At 32.6% G+C, this 24,248-nt stretch overlaps 1 protein-coding gene across 4 annotated transcripts in view; it reads right to left on the bottom strand.

Annotated features, from left to right (window-relative positions):
* Window positions 1-2,189: 2,189 nt before the first annotated feature.
* LOC112056136 (zinc finger and BTB domain-containing protein 24) overlaps window positions 2,190-24,248 on the bottom strand; it is a 166,554-nt gene continuing 144,495 nt past the window's right edge. For 3 of the 4 annotated variants that reach the window (XM_024096502.2, XM_024096522.2, XM_024096515.2), the window contains 4 exons: window positions 15,494-15,678; window positions 13,295-13,460; window positions 11,956-12,180; window positions 2,190-11,290 (listed from right to left, as the gene is read on the bottom strand). In XM_024096502.2, the coding sequence (XP_023952270.1) occupies window positions 10,311-11,290; window positions 11,956-12,180; window positions 13,295-13,460; window positions 15,494-15,678 (1,556 nt within the window). In that variant the 3' untranslated portion in view covers window positions 2,190-10,310. The remainder of the gene's footprint in view (window positions 11,291-11,955; window positions 12,181-13,294; window positions 13,461-15,493; window positions 15,679-24,248) is intronic. The other variant, XM_024096536.2, reaches the window with a different exon arrangement.

The raw sequence follows: 24,248 nt of genomic DNA on the forward strand, positions 1-24,248 counted from the left end.
TCCAGCGACTCGCTTGATGTCATCAGTCCACCTGGTGGGGGGTCGCCAACACTGCTCTTACTAGTGCGGGGTCGCCATTCCAGCACTTTGGGACCCCAACGTCCATCGGCTCTTCAAACTATGTGCCCCGCCCAATGCCAGTTCAGCTAGCCGGTAGTCTGGTGTTAGCATCCAGATAAATCAATAAATAAACGCAGTCCATTTCCACAGTAGCCGGTCCCCACACCGGCGCGGTCGCTCGTCGTATCAAAGTTTTTTCTCATCGAAGCGATTCTATATTTTAATATAATATTAATTACTACGCTTCGCTGCGAACCGTACACGCGGCTTGACATTTGTGCGATTGCTATTAATTCAGTTTCATCAGATAACATGGCTTAGAATATATCGCTATGTGCCAGTGAAGTACTTCTACCTCTAGAGATGAAAATGTGAGAATTACTCACTGTCAGATAATACTTATAGGCTCATATAACGGTTTGGTATATGTACCAGTGAGGTATTTTTACCTCTAGAGATAAAAACGGTTTGTCTGTGGGTAGGACATTTCATAAGTGAGATGGTGATAACAAAAAATACTAACATTTAAGTACTTTCCCATTATAGATGAAAATGTTTAAGCAAAGGTGCAATGATATATTATCTATACTAATATTATAAAGCTGAAGAGTTTGTCTGTTTGTTTGAACGCGCTAATCTCAGGAACTACTGGTCCGATTTGAAAAATTCTTTCAGTGTTAGATAGCCTATTTATTGAGGAAGGCAGGTGAAACCGCGCGGTAAACGTGTGATGATGGTGACCAACCCACGGACAAACGTGTGATGATGGTGACAATAAAAATACCTGACTGAGTCTGTGGCATATTTTGTTTTACAATTTTTTTATGAAATAGGTACCTATTACTGTAAAAACCTTTTTCGTATACAAGTAGCGCCATCTATCGTGTCGCGAGTAAAACTACTTAAGCAGGATTATAGGAGCAAACAGGAATGGGAACCACGAACGCGGGCTAAACCTACGTTCACAACTACCGCCATCTTACGGGAGGAGGTGACAACAGTACTGCAAAGACCTCTTCCTGCTTTTATATTGTTTCTGGAACTAATTTCAGTAGAAAGTTTCCTTTGTTTTTGCAAGATGTCACTTTAGCAAAGTTTCATGTTTTTATAAACTATACCACGCGACTAAATTTGTTTGTGTAGATTAATCTCAGAAACTACTGCATAGATACCTATTTAAACAGTTTAATTAAATGTTTCAAAAATTGACATACTGATTTTAAAAAATAAATACATATTAAAAAACGATACGTAGCAAAGCCACGCCAAAAATTATACTGAAAAATATTTATAATATTAAGACTGATGCTTTTTTAAACTTTTTTGAATGTAGCTACCACAGATTAATCAAATATATAGTGATGGAGCGTACGGAAATCGTAGCCTCGAAATTCAAACGATAATACTTAAAATATTATTACTTTTTGAATTTCGCAGGTATTTAATTTAGAAATATTATTCAAGAAAAATGGCGTCTTATGTTTTCAAGTAGGTATTTTAAAAACTGTTCACAAAAGGTTGTCAAGGATTCGCTTGTCGTTTGTTTTTTTTTAATGGATTTCACCGGCTTTACTACGTTGCTTATAAAAACTCACTCTAGTTACTTTAGCTAGCTACATAATATACCTACAAATTTCTTATTTGAATCTCTTTCAAATAAGAAAATACGAGATATCTAAGAAGAATAATTTAAAATTACATTTAAAAATGGTTCGATTTAAGTAATTTCTATATATATATTTTTAATAGAAATGTAAGTATACTTAAAAATAAAATTTCGCAGCAATGAAAAGATTTCAATGTTGTTGTTGAAGCTTTAATTTTATTAGAAGTTTGTCTACCTGTCAAGAGATGGCGCTAGAATATATTTAAAATAGTATCATTTTTTAAAATTAAACTTATATTAACAATAACAGTTAATTGTATTAAGTACATTAATAAAACGATACTAAAAGATAACTTTTTTAAACATTACTTGCACATTGAAGATTTATTGGTATTTTTTCTATCGTGGTAAGTGGAAAACAGTCTAAGTAGGTAGGTTTATCAACCCTTGGGACACCTACAGTCCTACACCTATGAGGCATTATTGTGGTTTTATGAGGGTAGGTAAATAAGAGAAACACTGATATGAATCGTCCTTTTTATTTTTTAAAATAATTATAGCTAACCGTTTCGGCAATAATAGTTACTATTCTCATTTTAATGACACAGTAAGCATTTTCCGTTGTTAAAATTAATTTTAACGTTACAAATTAATGGGTTAATTTTTTGTTCAGTAAAAGTAGTAAATTAAAAAATATTGCGTAACATAATTCAACACTAAAACTTAACTATTAAATACATATTCGTATCATTGACTACTAGTAGAATACAAAAAATAATAATAATAATAATAATAACCTCTATAAAAATATAATAATATTTAATAAACACATTGCAGCTTACACTAAAAAAATAATCATTAAAACATGGCATCGCAAAAAAATTAACGCAACTATGAAAAATTACATTTAATTTAACATAACTACTTGTTAAATAACGCTATACAAAAATACGAAATCAAAAACATAGTAGAATGTCGTGATATACTATGGACTTCTATCATTTGTTTAGTATTTGTCTCGTGACTTAGGTACGTATTGTATGACGTAGGTTACCTAAACGTAGGTTAAAACACCGATTAGGTACAATATGATACCTTCACATCACATTCCTAAAACTTTTATTATTTACATTTTGTTAATTTTTATTCTTTAATAACCGTAAAATACAACGCCAAACTTGAATTTTGACTTCTACCTAACTTTTTATACTACTACAGCCTAAACATTTTTGAATTTTACAATTTCCATACGCCGAAATATAGTTAGGTACTTAATTTTGAATTTTTAATTTACAATTAATGCGATACCACAACATTTAATATACAATTTTTGTTTTATCCAAAAAGTGTTCGCATGTATTATTTTCGCATTTTCCAAATACACAAATATTACTTGGTGTTATCTTTGTAAACCTCGCTCGAAGCCATGCTATGCTAAAGTTAATCACACATGGCGTCGCATAGTAAATCGTGGCGTGGCATTGTATATCGTGGCATGACGTAGCATATCGTGGCGTGGTTTACAAATGCACCCACTCCATTATTATCCATTTTCATCATTAAAACACGACAATAGTGGTATAAAGGATTACAAATTTCATAAAAAAATAAGACTAGAATTCACCGATTGGGGAAAAATATAATGCATTTTTTGTGTATATATAAATATAAATAAGCACAGTATAATAGAAAAATGTTGTAAAAGTATAATTTTTTCGTTAATACCTATTATGATCGATGTGATTGGTATCTCTATGATATTAAAAATTTGACGTTTGCAATTGCGTTTTGACGTCAAAATTAAAGTATGATTTCAATATCACAGAGAATTAAGAATTTACTTAAAGCTGTGTGTCCACTATGTTCGCGCAACTATGTTTGTGTGTAGTGCCTACATTAGGTAGAGATACCAAAAATTTTGTAATTAGGTAGGTACTGAAAATAAGATATAATGTAATCTTGGTGATTCGAAGTTTAAATACAACACATGAAGCTTAAAATAGTGAAAAGGAGAACAAAGAGTTACGGCTTTCATCCAACATTGAGGTACTTGACGTAAACTTTTTAGACTTGGTTAGAGTGGATATGTCACGGTTAGAAACGTGCATGTTTTAATTTTTTAGACTTGGTTAGAGTGGAAATGTCACGGTTAAATGTAAATTTATTCATTTTTTTTAGTAACCAATTTAACTTTGATTACTGCAATTTTAAACTTTTTCTAAAAGAAGAAACTTCTAAGTTGCCTGTTTTTATTTTTTTTGTGAGTTCCGAATACTAGATTATAGGTCCTCAGCTTGACTGAGATTAATAATTGTTCATAATATTTAACGAGTCTTCTTTAGGACATTTGTAGTGAATCGAAATGGTTGATTAAAAGTAGAAGTACTAGACTTGACACAAAAAAATAACTGTTAAGGCTCTATTTCTCTGTAAATCTCATTTTCTGATAATCACCCACATCATAGGTGATAAATAAACTGAAAAGTCATTCTTTATCTTTGCGGTGCCTTTGAAGAATCAAATGAAGATGTTTAGCACTGTTGGTGCGCGAACCAGTGGACGTACAGCTTTATGGGACTGTGCTTACAACGTGTAAATGCCTACGTGACATTACTGAGTAATTGTATAGACAAACTAATGCGCTGTTGGTTTATTTTTGATATTATAAATTAATTAATTAAAAATAACGATCGTTTCTTTATCGATATTTTAATTCAGGGTTTGTGAAAATTAGGATTTTGGATTTTTTTTTCAATTTCGTATTATCAGAGAAAATAATGGTTTATGAAATGTGCATAATTCATGTAGACCCCTGAGATAAAATATCAACAGTTTAAGTTTAGTTGAAGGTAAGCCGGAATATAGCATTACATAATGTAATCAAAACACAAAAATATTTTTGTTGGTAATTTGGATGTTATATTTTATAGTTAACATTAAAAATAATGCTACCTAAATTTTAATATTTCATTATATTTTTCAAGATCAAAATTATTAATTTTGTTTTTGTTTACGCTGCGATATTTTTTAAAAAATTAAAAAGAACTTTTTTTTTTTAATTTTTTTTTTAAAGGAAACACTTTATAAGAACTAAAAGTTCCCATATCCTTTCAAATAAAAAAAAAACAAAATTAATTTATTTGATGGTTTTGAATGGAATAAATATTATTTTCCGTCTAATGTAATATTAAATCCGAAAACGTCTTTATTTCAAAATGGATATGACACATAACATGTTGGAAAAAAGTATCCTGTAAACACCAATATAGAAGAGATCCATTATCTATTACATTTAAGTACTTTTAGGTACAATTATTTTTTTTTGGTATTTATGTATTTTTCTTCGTTGTTCACTACATTTTGTTAGCAATGTGGACTAAGCATTTCGGAATCTTGATATTTTATGCTCAATACACATCACTCACGGACCCGATTATAAAAAATACTCCTTTCTATTTTTTTCTCCCTTGTAATTTTATAAAAGAGTCCTGAATTACATTACATTAATTATGCTAACTTACAATATAAGATATATGAAATTACTACTATTTGAGTTATGAATTGAAAACCTGGCTATCCTGTCTATACTTAAGTTACGATTAATAAATGTATATTTGGCTAAATATTGTTAAAACAAGCCGATAATATCAACAGAAACGATGAAGCGGGAAAATTATAACTTTAACATTTAATAAGGATGAGTAATTCAAATCAACAGCAATTCATTGTTAAAAACTTAACAATTCTACATTAGGCGGCCTGCACGCTAAATTCTCGCGGTGTCAAATTAAATGTGTGATTTATTTTTATTAAGAATTTAACATGCAGACTCCTTAATGTATTTTAACTTGAAATAAAAAATGTAATGTAATCGCAAGTTGAAAACGCGACATGTGTGGGGTTATTCTACGACTATAGTGTCAAAATTAATACGCCATTATTGTCAAATTGTCGATGCGCTAAAATTATTTTTCACAAAATTCAACGATTCCTTTTGATAAAAATAATCATAGAATCCCCCGTGTTCTGTTGTAGTTTTCCATGTTTTTTTCCACAAAAAATATTAGATTTTATCTAGGTATTTTTTTGGAAAACAAAACAACTGGAAATATTTTGCGTACGTCATACTGAATATCCAATAATGTGAGAACTATAATTATTTTTTGTATTTTATATTTTTGGGAACTAAGTATTTTGACAAAGTTTTTATATTTATTATAAAATAAGTAGTCATTAATTTCTGTGTGTAATGATAATATTTTTTAAGTACTTAATTTTTGTTTGTCCGAAACATGTATTTTTACTTTTAATAAAAAATATTTTAGTATATCTCACTGACTCTCACTGTTCCTTATTGTGACAATTAATAATTGTATGACGTCAACGAATGTTATTCAGTTGTAATGGCTGTCAACTTATATTCCTAGTAACAAAATTGGTAAAACAATTATTAAATTGTAAACATTAAGTGCCAATTAAACTACAACATATTATTTGTAAGTGTCATATCCATTCCTCAATAGAAACATACCAACAGCGCATTTTGAAAATTGAAAACTCGTATCAAATAACGGTTTTCCGTATCGCATTGTGACATTAACAGAATCCTGTACTATTGATACTAAAATGTAAAGGAAAAATTTAATTGTTATAGAAAAAGTCAATTATATTTTTCCTTAACAACGTTTGCAGGCGGCTTTACGCCACCTTTACTGTTAATTAGGCTTTATTGTTAATATTAAATGTACACAGCTTAACTATGGAATTCTCATCGTAAAATAAATGTAGAAAAAATTTTCTTTCCTTATTTTCCTTTTAACATTAAAAAATTTAACCTCCAAAACTTAAAAATAACCTCTGACAACTCTCAGACTCGACCTGTTTTTTTTTTTAATTAACTATCCCATTTCGATGATCACAGAAAATACGTTTGGGTCCACATTTTTGTCGGCACACGCAGATTCCTAATATTAACATTTTGACAGTTTTCAAAAAAACTCTTATCTATTATTTAAAATTTTATTATCTCGAAAATACTTGATTTTTTTTACAATAACTTCGTGTGTGACAAAAATGTGGACAATAAGGGACGACTCAGATTTTAGGTTACATCGCGATCTATTAAACTGGAGAAGTATTCATAATTTTATTTGTTATTTATCTCTTACAGTTTTCTGTTTAAATATTTTATTTGAAATATTTTTATTAAAATTCTAATTTTTACCTAATATAAATAAACTGAAGTTTGGAATTTTGTTATACAAACAGTTTTTGTTATTTTTAGTTAAAATTAAATATTACATAATTTTAAATATCAAAGTACATTTACCCTGATTTTGCCTAAATAAGATGAAAAACATTAGTTTTTTACAACAAAAAAAATCGGTTGTCTGTAAAGTCGGTTACTGACGATAGTTGAACGTGACAACGTCATGAGAAAATACTGATGGAATTGTTGCATTTTTCAAAAGAAAATGTTCGTTTTTCTAAAATACTGTTTAATAATCTTCATAGACCAGAATATACTTTATTTCATGTAAAAAAAGTTGGCAACCCTAGAACGAGGGAACAACGTATGACGTCATCTTTTTTCGAGTGTGCAGTCGGCTCCATCGAATTATAAAACGTTGTCACGTAAAAAATATTTGTGTATTTTATTATGAATTTTGGTGTTTTTATCATGAATACTGCACCAAGAACATACAGAGGGCGGCACTAAGATCTGAGCCAGTCCAAAGACATGAACACTTTCTTGGAAACGTAACTCTTGCTCTAAAAATCTAGATTTAGGATACATGATCCGTGCTTTTTTATCTTTTGTACAACTCGCCACTAGCGAGTCAGTTCCTTAAACACGATGGATTATTTATAACTTTAAAAATACCAAAACGACCATAAATTTTTCCATCTACTACCACCTAAATTTAAAACAATACAATTTATACAATATTCATAGGAACTTTTTTCTGTTGTTATATTAAATTTATTTATATATTATTAAAATTTATTGAGGATTTTTTTATCTTTTTACATAAATAGCGATCCGTCCACTTAATTTGTTTTTTTTTTTGTTCATTTGCGATGGTTCGAAATTTCCGTCATTTTTTTTCGTTTTGTGTGTGTATAATATAACAATAATATATTCAGTCGAAAAAGTTTGTTTTGCGTCCAAATGAGTGTGATTTTTCTCACGTTTCCTAGAAAACTTAATCATCATCGGGTAACCTTACACGAAAAACTGTCCATTCCACACCAAATTATAACAATAAAATCGCCGAAAAGTTTTGTATTTCATAAATTAAATACTTGTAACATTGAAAAAAATATTTTCGAAAATATTCACCTTCGTTAACAAAATCTCAAGACGTTAACGTAAAAACGAGTTTTGGGCTATTGCATGTGATTTTTTTTCTATGTACATTGACACCCCGTGACGGCAACTTCACGTATGTCCATTGCCGTTGAGATACCAATATTAATTCAAGAATGAAATCATTACGTACATTAAAATCAGCTTACAATACATTACCTATGTTACGATTATAGTATAACTCGATTCGTACGAACAAATTCGTGTACGGTATTCGTGGGATAACACACCTACACGTATTTGTGTACACAGATGTATTCGTGAGCCAAACCCGTATACAGACGTATTTGTACGCACAAATCGATACTTAATTATAATACAAGATGATAATATTAAAAGAATTAATATTCGGCAACACTTGACATTCTTATTGAAATTGCAAGATCGCTTCATTTTTTCTTTAGATTTTTTTGTTTTTGTAAAAATTGAAGCGATTTTGCAACTTTTTTGAACTATAAAACTACTGTTTGGGCAACTGTATACCATTATTACGCTGTTGGCAAAAGCGTAATACTTTGTTCATTGTAAAAATGATTATTATTCGGGCTATTGTTTAAGTATTATTAAATGTATTGAAGAAATCAAAATAAATATGAATGTATTTGGGCTGTGTCAAAGTCCGTGCTTAAAAAAAGAATGTCTCGTGTTAATCGTACATTCAAGACTGTATTCGTCGAAAAAGGTCTCGGTATTCGACTGTCCTATTCGGTATTCGTCGGCAGACGCCTCGCGTATTCGTTGGTTCAGTGAATAATCGCTATTTTGATATATACCATGATCATTACAAAACAATCACGTATTTACAGAAAAGTAAAAGAAAAAATAACTGCAGTCTTCTGACAAAAAACATAATTCGTCAATATATTTTTTTTTTATTTACAACTATACAAAAAAATCGTAGTGTAAATAATTTGATTTTTCCGTCAAAATTAATAAATCTTACGTTAAACATATTAATAAAATAATATTGTTATATTAAAATAAAACAGAAGCATCAACATTGTTCTAACGCGTCTACGTATTTACAATAATTATTACTAATATGGCATTAAAAAAATAAAATTATAAGCCAAGAACAAAAATTAATAATAAAAATATGGAAAACAAAATTTAAAATAAAGTAAAAATAATTTGGAAAATGAACATAAAATAGAACATTTTGTGCGTTCAAAACTTGACTAGCATGAGAAGTGTTATTGCAAAACAAAAAACAGATAAAATAATATCGTCACGGCAAAAATTTTACTAAAAATTATTTGTTTTGTTAATAAAATATAACAAATAACTTATAATAAAGAGTAAAATGTAGATTTATTTTATATTTCACGGCAGCCGTGACGTTAATATCTTATTTTATAGAATTTTTCTAAAGAATAATAATATATTGGGAACTTAATGCATCTAAGTATTGCAAGGGTTCGCTAAATGCGAAAAAACGTGCTTAAAACCGTTTGGCACATCCAAAAGTTTGTACTAAGCTAAAAAATACATTGTTCTGTGATAAAGCTAATAAAAAATAAATATTTTTATTCCACAATAATAAATTCACTCAAACAACCAAACAAATGTTTATTGAAGATTGCACAGATTATTATCATTTAATATCCTCTACGTCTAGGGTTGCCATGTCCGAGTTTTTTGACAGGATAGCTTAAACACTCCTAAACTATGCCTACTATCCAAAAAAGACATAATTAAAATCACAATTTCCATAAATTTTATCAAGGTTTTTATTTTTAGCTTCTAATTTCCAGTTTAAATAAAAGGTTTTAGATATTATTTAAAAGAAACATATTTTAAATTATTATAGTTTTCTTCTCAAATCCTACCCTTCAGAATTGTCACAAAAAAAAAACTAGGACTTGTGGCAATCCTATCTAAATCTAATTATTAATTTGTTCGGGCGAGTTTCTGTTCCAATTTGTTCATTCAACTATTTTTAAAAGGTACTTTTTATTATATTTACAGAGAAATTTATTTTTTTTCACCTTCCACTAAACGTTTTTTATTTACAACAGTTAGTTCTATCTAAAGTTTCATTATTTATTCGGCCAACGTAAAAAACGAAAAAAACGTTACACCATACAAAAAAACGTGGCTGTTGTAACAACTCAATCACTAATCAGAGGCGATTTCTTAACACGCTCCGTTGAAAATAATGAATTTTCCACATCACGAAAGTAGTTAATAACTCAAAATCGGTTTGATAATTGGTTTTTTTGCTAACAAAAGTCGAAGAGCCGAAATCGCGTCGGATTAGTAATAGCTGAATTTTCATGGCTGAGGGTTCTGTTGGAGGTGGACCGCTTGCTGCGCCGCTTGCTGGGCAGCGTGTTGAGCTGCTTGAGCCGCTTGCGCCGCTTGAGCCGCTTGGTGCATTTGCTGCTGCTGCTGGACCACTTGCTGAGCCGCCTGCGCAGCCTGAGCGGCCTGAGCTGCTTGAGCGGCCTGAGCCTGCGCTTGAGCCGCTTGAGCCGCTTGCGCTGCTTGAGCGGCGACGGCCTGTTGCGCCGCTTGTTGGACCGGCGACGGCAGATTGAATCCGAGCATCCTCGGATCGTGCAACCTCAGAGCTTGCTCTAACCGCTGTTCCTGTGCAATTCTGAAAGCCTCGACTAGTTCTGGCGATAGTTGTCCGCTCGCGTCGTTCGCTGGCGGAAAGCCTCCGTTGTGTCTCAAGGGGCTCGGGCTCTCGTTGCTGTGGGCCGCTGCTGCCTGGGAAACCGCTAGCCGCAACGCTTCAGCCTGACTTCGCAGCAAAGCTTCCGCTTGTTGGATTCTCAGCGCCGCTTCGGTGGCCACCGGTGGTGTTTCTGGAGGTGGTTGCGCGGGTGGTTCCCTCGCTAGCTGCTGGCGCATGGCTGTAACTAAATTCGCAGCGGCGACTTGCACAGCGTTGGCTCCTTCTCCTGGCTGAGCCATCATGTTGGCAGCGGCTGCTGCTATCGCTGCCACCCTTTCGTCTCCATATGCTTGATGCCCGTTGTTTGCTGATCGGAGGAGATCGGAGAGTTTGTTCACCGCAGTGCCAGCTTCGGAGCCAGCTGATGATGAGAGCCGGCCGTTGGATGAAGAGTCCGAGTGCGCTGGTGATGGAGGAGCTAAATTGAGGAGGCCGGATCCTCCGGCGGACGCGGATACAGCGGCTAGGATGTCTCTCTCCCGTCTCTCCGCCGCGGCTCGGGAGAGCACGTACTGCGCGGCGAACTGGTGTTTCGGCTCCATTCTCATATGCTCCATGTGGGACAGGAGACCTGGAATTTGTTTGAAATTTTTAAAAATAGTAAATCTTTCATTGTTTAAGTGTTCAAGGCATAAGCAGGTCAGGTAAACTTCTGTATTTGAATAAAATGTTAAAAAGAAATGATAATACCTAATATTTTTTAACTAGATGATTTTCAATTGTCTATGTAATTGGAACAAAGTGCTATCTAAAGACTCTCACACTAATTTGCTATATTTCGCAGATACAACTTCATTGAGTGATATAGGCTGCGCAGAAAACTTTATGGCATAATCTCAAACCAGTTCGGTGACTGTATACCACCCTCCTCCACCTTAGAACTTTCATCCCCTAAATGTTATGGGATGGAACTGTAGCGTAACTATAAACCCTGGCTGAGTTTTTTGTGAGTACTTCTCGGACCAAGGCGCTTTGGAACCCTCGTAACTTTAATTTTAAGTGTTCATCCAATTATTATCACCATTAACTAATAATATTATTACTTGACGTTTCAAAAGTACTTGTAAGCTAAGTCTAATTGAAATATATGAATTGTGGCAGATTCATTAGATGGGGTCCCAAAAAAAATTTTAACGTTTTTTGTTCAAATTTTAGAGTAGATACTTTTGAGCTCACATCCTCGTGGTCTAGGGGACCCTTTTTGTGGTTTAAAACAATAACCAAAGAGACACCTACCACTTTCATGAGTGAACACAGCTTGGCACACAGAACACGGCCACATTCGGAGTCCACTCGTCAGCTGGGTCTCAGGGTGGCAGGCGAGGTGCTTCCTGAGGGAACCTTCGTTGACGTAATGCTTCCCACAAACCGGGCAGGGGTGGTTCGCAGTCCTCCGCTTCGCTATATAAGGATCAACAGGTGGTTTAGCTTGCGCCGGGTACGGTGATGTGGCGGGGGGACCTACCAGCATCACCAGGAAGTGGGTAGGTTAGTGGGTTAGAGGGGGGGAGAAAGAAAAAAAATCCGGTTAGTCTCCATGTTAGTGTATTGTTGAAGACTGTGACTTTTGCTGATTGTTTTTCCATTGTCTTTGTGAGGTGATACCCTCACTAAAGAACTGGGGACGTTTTTTTTTAACTATAGATAGGTATTTAACTAAAAATTATTCTATAAGGGATGTATTGAAGCAAAAGTCACAGTATAGCTTAACTACATAATAAAAAGTAATGTAAAATTAACAAAATAAAATAAAATTAAACGAAGTGACTGACTGCGTTGAATAATATCTTAAATAATCAATAAATATTGTTATAAATAAAAATTTTGAAAATGTAAATGCCTCATGAAATAACTGATAAATAAATCAATTATAGAAAGTGAACGAACGAAATATAACTGCTAAAACAGATTGCAATCAGTCAAATGATTTGAAAACGAAAATGATAGAAAGGTAGAATCAACAAAAACAAATTAACTTGATGGCATTAAAACGATGGCCGTTGAAAACATTGAAAACAAAGCTATATAAGATATATAAACAAAACATGTTATGATAATAAAGTTTGCACACCATCCGAAGAATCGTTTGAAGCAAGAAATGTTTGGAAAACATTCTACCCTTCCAATAAAGCAGAAACAATAACAGACGTTTCTACAGATGGCGTGCCTTTCACTATAGTTAAAGCTTAGCCTATGGAAACGATACGTTTTTGGTTTTGGTAAAACCAACACCCCTGATGGCTTTGAGTCGCCTGGAAGCTTTTCAAATCGCAAATTGCCAAATATTTTCCTTCTAATTAATCAGATATAATAACAAACACTTTATAAACTTCCAACGACTAATTTTACACACTAAATATATCTTTTGTTGAAAAATTATCTCCAATTGAAATATTTGGAATATTTTGAAATAGATAATATAATCATCAACAAAAGATATAGCTTATCAAATACTTAACAATAAACCTTGACGAGAACAAACAAGTAAAGAAACCTCACATATTAAAAATGAAATAGATGAAGTTACTTCGATAGACGATGCAAAAACCGATCAACCAGTTGTCGGAACACTTACTCGCAACGCCGGACGCATTTGGATCCTTATGCGTGTTCTTCATATGTTCGACTAGGGCTTCGCCACCGAAAACGACTTTGTGGCATATTGGGCAAGGAGTGGCAGCGGCGCCTCCTATCATGAGGGCCGCATGTTGCTGCAAAACACCAAGGTGCAGCTGAAGCTCCTGTCCACCGGCAGTGGCGATGCGGGCATAGTGCAAAGATTAGCGTCATTGAATAAAAAAACAAACACCTTAAATCGAAAGGGAATTTTGAAAATAATAATAACAGTTCAAACACAAGACGTAACAGCCAAAGGGAATTTCGTTTTTGTAACACAACAGTATAAATTTAAAGAAATAAATTAAAATAATATGATAAAAATAATGTTGATATAAAAATATCTTAGTACTTAATATACTGATAACGTTATAATAAAACCTAAAATAATAATCCAAAAATATAAACAATTTGCTAATATTTGATCTATAATTAAGTAAAAATTAAAAAAAAAACAATGTTGCTATTCAAATTTGTAATCGTAATAAAAGTAACTTCGTAACAAAAAAAACCAATGGAAATGAAGTTATAATCAACTTGTACAACTTCACGGCATTATGAAACTGCTTTTGTTCTAAAATAATTTAATTTTTAGTTCATTAATTACGTTTATATTTTGATATCGATTTTTTCACCAATAAGTATTTGTTTATCAACGTTGGCCTAGTTTTTAATCAAAGCTATTGTTTTTTTCATTTGGTGTAAAAAATAGGTCGCACGGCAAAATAGTTTACATGAGATTTATAATTAAGTTTAATTACGTAATTAGCAAAATCATCATGACCTTCACTAAATATTATTTCCTTTTTGACTAATAGTAATTAATGTACAGTAATTAAATGTTATTGAATCTTTTTAATTTCAAATAATCTTGCTTGTATAGATTCACAGACTAAAGAGATAGTCGACAAGCATAAAAATTAATAATATACTTCAATCACTGTAATATAGATCTTAGATAGGCGTTTTATTGTCTATATCCCGTCAACTAGATCTTTATATCCTCTTTTCACCCGACTTCCGCAATTCACACTTCCTTATTCTTACAACCAGGCTGCATTTAAATCATGCGCATTAAAACTCATTCTATCGTAGACCTTATTATTATATCTACGCGTATAAATATAAAAAGATCTGATTAACTCCAATTATAACTCCATACTAGAGTAGGAGAGACGGCTAAACGTATGTGGATGAAATTTGGCATAGATATAGATTCTGATACTCCCATGGGAAAGGGATCTGTATGGATAAAAATACACAGTAACTGCTACTTATAACAACAGAATTGGTGAAAGTATCATCCAAAATGATAGCAGCTTCGTAACATAGATCAAACGAACTGTGAAAGGCGTTCAGTATTGTCCATCATCATTATCATCAGCATAAATAATGTTAGCAAGGAACTGACCCATAGATTTGATAGTTAACCTAGCACTAAGTCAGACTAAGTCAAAAATGTTCCCTTCAAGAATTTCCTGACTATGCTGATATTGAGATGTTCACAAAGTTAGGAAATTGATATTTATTTTGACCTTGTATTTCCGAAAGATTAGTTCTGGTTATCATTACTAATGCATTATCACTAACATCAAATGAACTTAAGTTTAATAATTAAGACGAGTGTTGGACCCACTTTTTAAAGAAAACCAATAAAACATGTTACTGTATGGATCCAGTTAAAAAAACTCAGTAAATCTGTCTATTAGCCCTAAGTTTACCAACATCTTCTCTTATAGAAGAGAAGAGACATGATCTTAGTAATGCAGACCATAGTTTATTCTCACAGAAGTGAGACTTAATTTTCTGATCATTATCATCAAGCTTCATTATGAGCCGATAGACGTCCACTGCTGGACATAGGCCTTTTGTGTGGACTTCGAAACACTAGGCTCTCATGCTGCCGACATCTATCGGCTCCCTACAACCCGGCTGTTTAATCTATACAATTATAAATAGGTAAAGTTTGTGGGGTTGTAGGGATAATCTCTGGATCTACTGAACCGATTTTAAAAATTCTTCTACCACTAAGGAAGCCACGTTGTGAGCTTCATAGGTTACATTTTATCCTCGTAGTCTTTAGGGAACGGAAATTACGAGGGTGAATCCGGGCGTCTATGAAATGAAAAAAAAACACCAAGAAGTCTTGAATACTGACCTTGGCCGTATGTGTTCGCAAGCTACTTTCAGTGGCGAACCCTTTTCCGCATATATTACAGTGAAAGGGTCTATTCTTGGCTCTCTCTACCTGGGCATCATGGTTCCGCAGGTGCTGCTGGAGGTTGGACAGCTGTATGAAAGCCCTCCCACATTCTGGCAGATGGCACTTGTATGGACGTTCACCTGGAAAGAAAGATCAAACTTAGACATGTAGAAAAAAAAATTGATGATGCAAACAGATGATGTAACGTTATTCCTGATGGCTCTGTGACTGTAGTACTTAGTAAATGGTATGCAAGTCCTCCGGGCCTAGCAAGTGAAGAGAAATAGACAAAATGCACACGAATGGTAGCGGAGCTATCCCATCTCTTTCGTACCAACGTAATGATATAGGTAACGGCATTTCCGGTTGCGCTGCTATTAGTTGAAATGGAAGAAGAAAAAGCTCCGTATTTCATAACTCGACCCAAGTATCAAATTCAACATTGGCATGGACCTCGTGATCCATAGCCAAATAACTATTGAGCCAGTTGATAGAGTCAGCTTAATCTATGCGTACACAGTAAAGCTGAATATCAGCCAGCTGTCGGATACAGACTTCACGTTAAATGTAGTGGTTCCTTAACGTTGTTTATCCATCTAGTTAGTCTATGTTTTTAAATGGGCTATTTTCTAAAGCGGCTTTTAGTATCAGGTAACCGAGTTACGGGTGTTCTGTTAATTTATTACTTTTATATTATTCCGGGAAAGAGAAAGTTGGTACTTTCTTGTTTGGTACTGCGTTCTAGTCCTCAGTTTTGAGTGCGTATGTTTCTTTGTCCTTGATGGATTTTCTTTGTAAGTACTCTTATATATATAGAACAGCTTTCCTATGTAAGTACTCTTATAATAATAATTTTAGTTTTGGGTTGATGAATCTGTCTCAGGCGAGATAAGTTATTATGTAATAACTTATCTCACCTGAGTACTTATGTACCGCTAAAATTATAAAGAGTATGAAGAATACTAGGAAATTGCATGAATCTTTATCACCGATGGCCAATTCTATATAAGTTCTCAGGCTTGATTTTACCAATGTCCAATATTATATATAGTATAACCTAATGACCAATGACCAACATTCTTATTATTATGACTATATAGCTTCATGCTTGTGGGGTCGAATTCATCACGGAGAGGTCATGACTTCGATTACCGCTCTTTTTTATTATAATATCCACTACAGAACAATTTGTAAACGATAGACGGACGACAGACGATGGACGTTGGGGTCCCAAAGTGCTGGAATGGCGACCCCCTACCAGGTGGACAAACGACGCATCAAGCGAGTCGCAGGGATTTGCTGGATGCAGGTGGCTCAGTATCGTGATCTTTGGAAGTCCCTACAAAAGGCCTATGTGCTGCAGTGGACGTCCATCGGCTGATATGATGACCCACTACAGTCTCTACGACTAATTGAAAAGGAAGCGCCATATTAGTCATATTAAAAAAAATTAAAAAAAAAAATATGTTGTAATTAACTTAACCACCTATGGCCAATATTACGTTAGTGCTAATCACCGATGGCCAATATTATGCAACCGATCCTTAGCCCATTGGCACAGTGGCCAACGCCCCCGAAGCCGGTCGTTCACCGAATAACCCGAAACCGGAGTTCAACCGCGACCTAACCCAAGTTGACCGCGTTCATTTTTAAAATAAGTACATAATAAAACCGACGCATACTTTTAGCCTGTACTGCAAGCAAATGCAGGGGTCAACGCACTCACGCACACATGCACGGTGTAGTAGGGTTACCATCCTTTTTTTTTAATGGTAACCAAAGAGGTAATGCTTGGTGGTAAAATGACAATGCTTACTCACAATGCATCGTAGCTTTGACGAGGAGGTTTTAAATTGAATTGTTGATTTTAGATTGATTTGCATTTTTTTTTTTATTTTTAAGTTGAAACGTGATGTTTTTAGTTTTTTTAACTTACAAAATTAAAAAAAAATAATTTAAGAATTATTTATACCTGACAATATAATTTTTGTTTGAGTTTTATTATTCAAAATATGTAAGTATTGTTTTTTTTTTTTGGCTTTTGAGATGTTTTAAGTAATGAAATACCAACAATTTAGTATTGTTTCTTTGTTACAAGGCTCCGTCCTATATAGTCATGTCAAGCGTTCTGCTACGATGTCATGTAGAAACTAATTAAGGTTAGGAGTTTAATTAACTACCATACCTCTGCTAGACTGTCTCTATGTTAAACTATATCATACTACCCATTATAATATTGAAGCAAAATTTTAAATATCGATATGATGATGAAGAAGGAATTGAAGGCATTTTTCACATATTTTTTCAATTTTATAGTATAATAGAAATATTTTTTTTATGAAATTTTGAATATACCCTCATTTTTTTTTGATTTCATGCCGTTGTCACAATTAAATAGAATGGTTTGTAATAAAGGTTTAGGTTTTCTGTAAATTGGTTTATGCTACTCGTATACATTTTATTAGTGACTTTATTAGTGTGTCGTATAATAAAATACCTACTTCAGATAGTCCTTGAAACACGTCAAAGACGTGCAAACCCGGGGCGGATCACTTTCATACATAGTATAAAACGAAGTCGCTTTTCAAAAAGGATAAATCTTAAGGAGAAAGCTCCAAAAAAGTTAACTGGCAACCCTACAGAAGTTAGATATGTATACGTACAGGATCTTTTCTGCACAGTTGCGTGTGTGTGTGCTTTTTGCATGTCTGCGAAGAATGCGCGTGCACTCATACATTTAAAAGAGATATTGTGGAATTATTTCCTAGATGCCACGCTCGATGTATGGATATGACATAGATGTAGGAATAAATCATACAACGGATAACGGCGTTTGTATGGACCATAGTTTATTGGTTATTTTGCGTGTTCTCAATATTGTTTGCCTGGTATAATGGAATTGTTAATTTTTTTATAAATCTTGTTATTTTTCAAAAAAATCTTTTTACCGAATAAAATTACTGGAAATTATGTTGTTAAGATTGTAAGAAATTAAATATCACGTGTCTCAAACGGTGAAGGAAAACATTGCGAGGAAACTTGCATACCAGAGACTTTTCTTAATTCTTTACGTGTGTGAAGTCTGCCAATCCGCATTGGGTCAGCGTGGTGGACTATTGGCCTAACCCCTCTCATTCTGAGAGGAGACTCGAGCTCAGCATTGAGCCGAATATGGGTATAAGACACACATTGATGGGCAGACAATCTGTCAAAGGCGTTCCGAGCTTGCCTACATCGCGAGTCTCGAGACTTAGTTCTGTTAAAGATAATGATTATACAATGTCCAAGCTATACACTATACAGGGTGCTCGGGAGTATTTTCCATAACTTCCAGGTACCGAACTGTATAACTAAAAAATAGAGACTTTTTATGTTTTCATACAAAGGAATTCAAATAATTCCGACTATCCATGTAATACACGCCTTTATCTATTCTTGAATTTGGGTTCAAATTTTCGGTTGGGCTGTGAAACGTTGGGTTATTATTTATTAAAAGATCCGCAAAGATCCTTCACAGAGGATTTTCATCCTACTCCTAACAAGTTATCCCAGACTATCACTATCAAACCCACCAACCCACATGAAAACAGCGTGGTGGATCTAAGTTTCAGTAACTTATTAAAAAAAGATTATTGATGATGACAATTCTAAATTTCAACAGAGTTTTTGTAGCAGATTTCCTAATCCAACCAACAAGTAATTACTTACAACCTTTTTAGTATCAAATTACCCAATATATCAGTTTTATCTACTGAACTAATAAAGTTGCCTTGTAAAATTTACTATCAATAAAAGTACTTGCCTATATTATAACCGTTAGGTTGACTTAAATTTATTGCATAAGACTTGGCAAGATAAAATTTGCTTTCCGGATTTGCATAAGGAATTTTTCAAGAACAAAAGATTTATTTTTTATTTTTTTGATTTTCATAAAAACAATTAATCAGGTTTGTATGTTTTTTTTTTGTAATTAAATACCTACATGTTAAGGAAGTTTTAAATATAATATGATAACGTTTCGTCCTTGTAAAAAACATGTTAATATAAAAATTACTTATATCATTTAATGTTACCAACAATTTAATTTTTAGCTCAATTACAAGCCATACAAATTCATCCAAAATTATAAAAATAAATTAGTAAAAGTTAGATTTAAAATAAAAAAAATGTTCTTTCGTTACATTAAATACTAATATTAAAAGTTAAAAAGAATAATTATTACCTACCCAACATTTCAGACATTAATTGCAAAAAGAAACTAAAATATTACATTCGATTGAACAGGCTGTACAGTTATAGATCTTTGCCAATTTTAAAAAAGCATTTTTAATTTATTCCCTGCCTTGGAATCCAGTGTATTAAGCCTTTACTATCTCGTTACTCTAGGCGTAGGTACAGATTATCTAAAAACTAGTCTTACAGATTAAATCCAAAGCGCATATATCTTCCGGGTTCACCGTTCCCCATACTATTGTAGCGGGCCCGCCATTTTTCAACCTATACAACCTACGCGTAAAAGCGACCAATTTACAAAGACCCCTCATTTTACTTAGTAAAGTATCTAATACTTCATACTTTGGATCAAGGGTTTTCAACAAGTCACTCCTAAATCAAAATCAGGTATTTAGATTGTGTAGAAAAAAATAAACATAAGTAACTATTGTTACAAATAGTAATGGAACCTCTCTTGCTTACTTAGAAGTACGAGTACTTACTCGTAACGTGATAATAAATTAGGCCATATTACATTTTATGTAACGTTTCATTGTTATGTTATTTTTCCTTTATTTTAAAGTCCTTTATCAAGTCCAGCTAAATTTATTAAGTAAAACATTATGTTGAATATAAGCAGTCATATATTTGTCAAAGTTCATTATGAATAGAGAATTTATCAATATCCATATCTTTATAACGTCATCAAGATCTGACTATTTTGAAAATTGAGTATAGTAGTCTGTAACATTTTTAAGGATATCCGGGTTTTGGATTAGGTAGGTACCTACTTGAAAGATTTTCTGTCAGATCTGTGAGCTGTATCTATAGCTTGAACATCTCGATTTTTGATGTCGAATAGCAAAATAAGTAATTTATTCACTACTAGTGGATGCCCGTTACTTCTAAGGTACGGTTAAGGTCTAAGGACGGACCTTCTTAATCCGGCCCTGTCGCAAAATTCCTTTTTACCGGATGTCTACTAACTATAAACTATCCCTTATACCGAATTTCATCTTATTACGTTTAGGAGTTTTAAGATGACCTTTCGCTCACAAGTACCTTGTAGAAACTTTTTTATTAGAGTAGAAAGGGGAAAGTCGATCATATTTAAATTAACAAGACAATTATTAATGACTGAAAACAAATCCTGCGGGAACCGTTGATTTTTCCGGGATGAAAAGTAGCCTATGTGTTAATCCAGAGTAAAATCTATTTCCATTCAAAATTTCAGCCAGATTTTTCAGCCAAAATTTCAGCTAAAATGAAGCGCTTCAGTAGCCGCAGCGTAAAAGAGGAACAAACATACTTACACACTTTCACACTTACACACAAACTTTCGTAGGAAGTTTCGTAGCAAAATATTAGTAGGAAGTAGGATTTTTGTAAATTGTACAAGTAAGACTTTTCGTTTAGAGTGGAAAGGGGTAAATTGGGCATAGTTAAACAAAGACAATTTTATTTTATTTTTTTATTTTTTTTTATATTCCCAGAAAGTGTGCGAGCCCCTGTAGTGTTTTGCGCGGGGCGCGGGGGGAAGGTCAAGCGTGGCCGGCGGCGCGGCTCTATGGATATTTTTGTTATTTCACTATGAATAAATGCAAAGGGAAAGGCGTTCGCCTTAGCACAGTTTGAACGATGCCCGCAAAGGATGGTATTTCCGCTTAGATTGTAATAATATTTATTGGATATAATTTGCAATATAAGTTGTGTGGTTTGTGTGAATTATGTATTCCTTCTCTTTTTATTTTTTTGTGTTATTGAATTTTCATGTAATTTATATAATAATATTCAAGAATTAAGAACTTCCATTAGGCACTTCAGTATTAATTTTTTCATCATTATCATCATCATCAATATAATTTTTAGCTTACTTGATAAGTTATATACTGCTATTCGTATTGAAAATAATATAATCTGATGATATTTTAAATTTACATAACTAAACCGGTTACAATTTTATAAGTAGGTATCTAAATATCTATAACATTTTATTTTATTTTATATAATTAAAAAATATATATAAATAACCGTTTCGTTTTATAAGACTAGCCTACTATATTTTTTTTCTTAAAAACTTACCTAATTATATTTTTTAAAATATTTATTCATTTTTTAAAATTCATTACATAAAAAATCCAGGCCGCTGACTTTTAGAGAAATGAGGAATATATAGAATAACGAATATCCCGCCATAATAGAATCAGTCATTTTGAGAAAATCACGCATACAAATATGTGTCCTAAACAGAACTTTCTATTTCCAAGTCGGTTGAAATAGATAAACGTCTAAATCTAAACAAAAACGTTCGCAGAAATAAACAAAACAAAATGGTAATTACTTTCAAGGAACAGCGTCTAGATATTGCAATCTAGGCTCTCCCAGACCTAGGGCCTACGCACTCGATTTACATACAAACGCCCCGCGGAACAAGGCTCGCCTTTTGACTGCGTAGGTATTGCATTCTCTAACACGGATCCCAACTGCACATTTTACAAAAACACATAATATTCTTTTTAACATAAAAATAAAACCCATTTCAAAGACATATTTAAGTTATTTTGATTTTAACACAAAATAAATAAATCGATTATCATGAAAATTAAATAGAACCAATCTAGAACTATAATATACTCTTTCAAATAAAAAAAAAAACAGAATTTTCAAATTTGGTTAATAAATGACCAATGCGTCTTTTGACTGCATTATTAGTAGGTATTGCATTCTCTAACACGGATCCCAACTGCACATTTTATAAAAACACATAATATTCTTTTTAACATAAAAATGGAACCCATTTCAAAGACGTATTTAAGTTATTTTGATTTTAACACAAAATAAATAAATCGATTATCATGAAAATTAAATAGAACCAATCTAGAACTATAATATACTCTTTCAAATAAAAAAAAAAACAGAATTTTCAAATTTGGTTAATAAATGACCAATGCGTCTTTTGACTGCATTATTAGTAGGTATTGCATTCTCTAACACGGATCCCAACTGCACATTTTACAAAAATACATAATATTCTTTTTAACATAAAAATGAAACCCATTTCAAAGACATATTTAAGTTATTTTGATTTTAACACAAAATAAATAAATCGATTATCATGAAAATTAAATGGAACCAATCTAGAAGTATAATATACTCTTTCAAACAAAAAAAAAACAGAATTTTCAAATTTGGTTAATAAATTACCAATGCGTCTTTTGACTGCGTAGGTATTGCATTCTCTAACACGGATCCCAACTGCACATTTTACAAAAACACATAATATTCTTTTTAACACAAAAATGGGAACGATTTCAAAGACGTATTTCAGTTATTTTGATGGTGAGTGTAGTGTTAAGTGCTACATGGAGGATCACGCGAACAAAGTGACCTAAAGACGTAATAGTTAGTGAAAGACTAAGATTAAGTTATGGGACATTATCTTAGTATAATAATAATGTATTATAAGTTTAGGTTAAAGTTAAATTACTAATTAGTCACATAAGTAGGCTAGATCGTAATTTTATGAAGTACCAAATTGGTATTTTACAATAGAGAGAAAAAAAAGAAAAGTTTTTTTGATTTTTTTTTTAAATTAAATGGAACCGATCTAGAAGTATAATGTCTTTCAAACAAAAAAAATTACAGAATTTTCAAAATTGGTTAATGATGATGTTATGAGGTAACAAACATAAAAACATACGCATTGAGTTGAGAACCTCCTACTTTTTTAGAAGTCGGTTAAAAATGAATTGATGGTTGTTAACCACCAGGAAATTTAATCTAAAAAAAAATCTTTATTACTTTACTTTAATACTTTACACGTACAAAATAGAACTTTGATCTAATATATTTCCTAACATTATTGTTCTTATGAAAACTTTTTAATGCAAGCAACTAAATTTATCCAATACATATTCACACCAAAAGTATATAATATACTCTTAAAACATTTGTAAAGTCTATTCGAATTGAAATTAAAAAAAAAATAGAATTAAAGATTTTAATTAAATCTCAAACGCAATAAATTCCTCGTCGATTTTAAAACACGCCAAAGCCGACGGCGCGTTTGTGTAGCGAATTTATTTTTGAATTTGGAACGCATCTTCTGCGCCATTTTGTCTTGTTTATACGAGTAATTTTCTTGCGTGTATTCGTTATAGGTAAATTCTGTTTTACCAATATTAACAAGAATGTCTTAATTTGCTTATTCTATTTTTGGAATATCTAAAAGTATTTCCATCCTTTTCACAATCTACTCTAATATTAAAGACAACCAGATATTTATTGTTTACTAGCGGACGCCCGCGACTTCGTCCGCGTGGAATTCAGTTTTCCACAAATCCCGCGGGAACCATGGATTTTTCCGGGATGAAAAGTAGCCTATGTATTTCCATTTCAAATTTAAGCCAAATCGCTTTAGTAGCCACAGCGTAAAAGATGACAAACATACTTACACACTTACACACAAATTTTATTAGTGTGAAGTTTGATAATTAAT

The sequence above is a fragment of the Bicyclus anynana genome, chromosome 25 (genome assembly GCF_947172395.1).
Source record: "Bicyclus anynana chromosome 25, ilBicAnyn1.1, whole genome shotgun sequence".
In the NCBI taxonomy this organism is placed as follows: domain Eukaryota; kingdom Metazoa; phylum Arthropoda; class Insecta; order Lepidoptera; family Nymphalidae; genus Bicyclus; species Bicyclus anynana.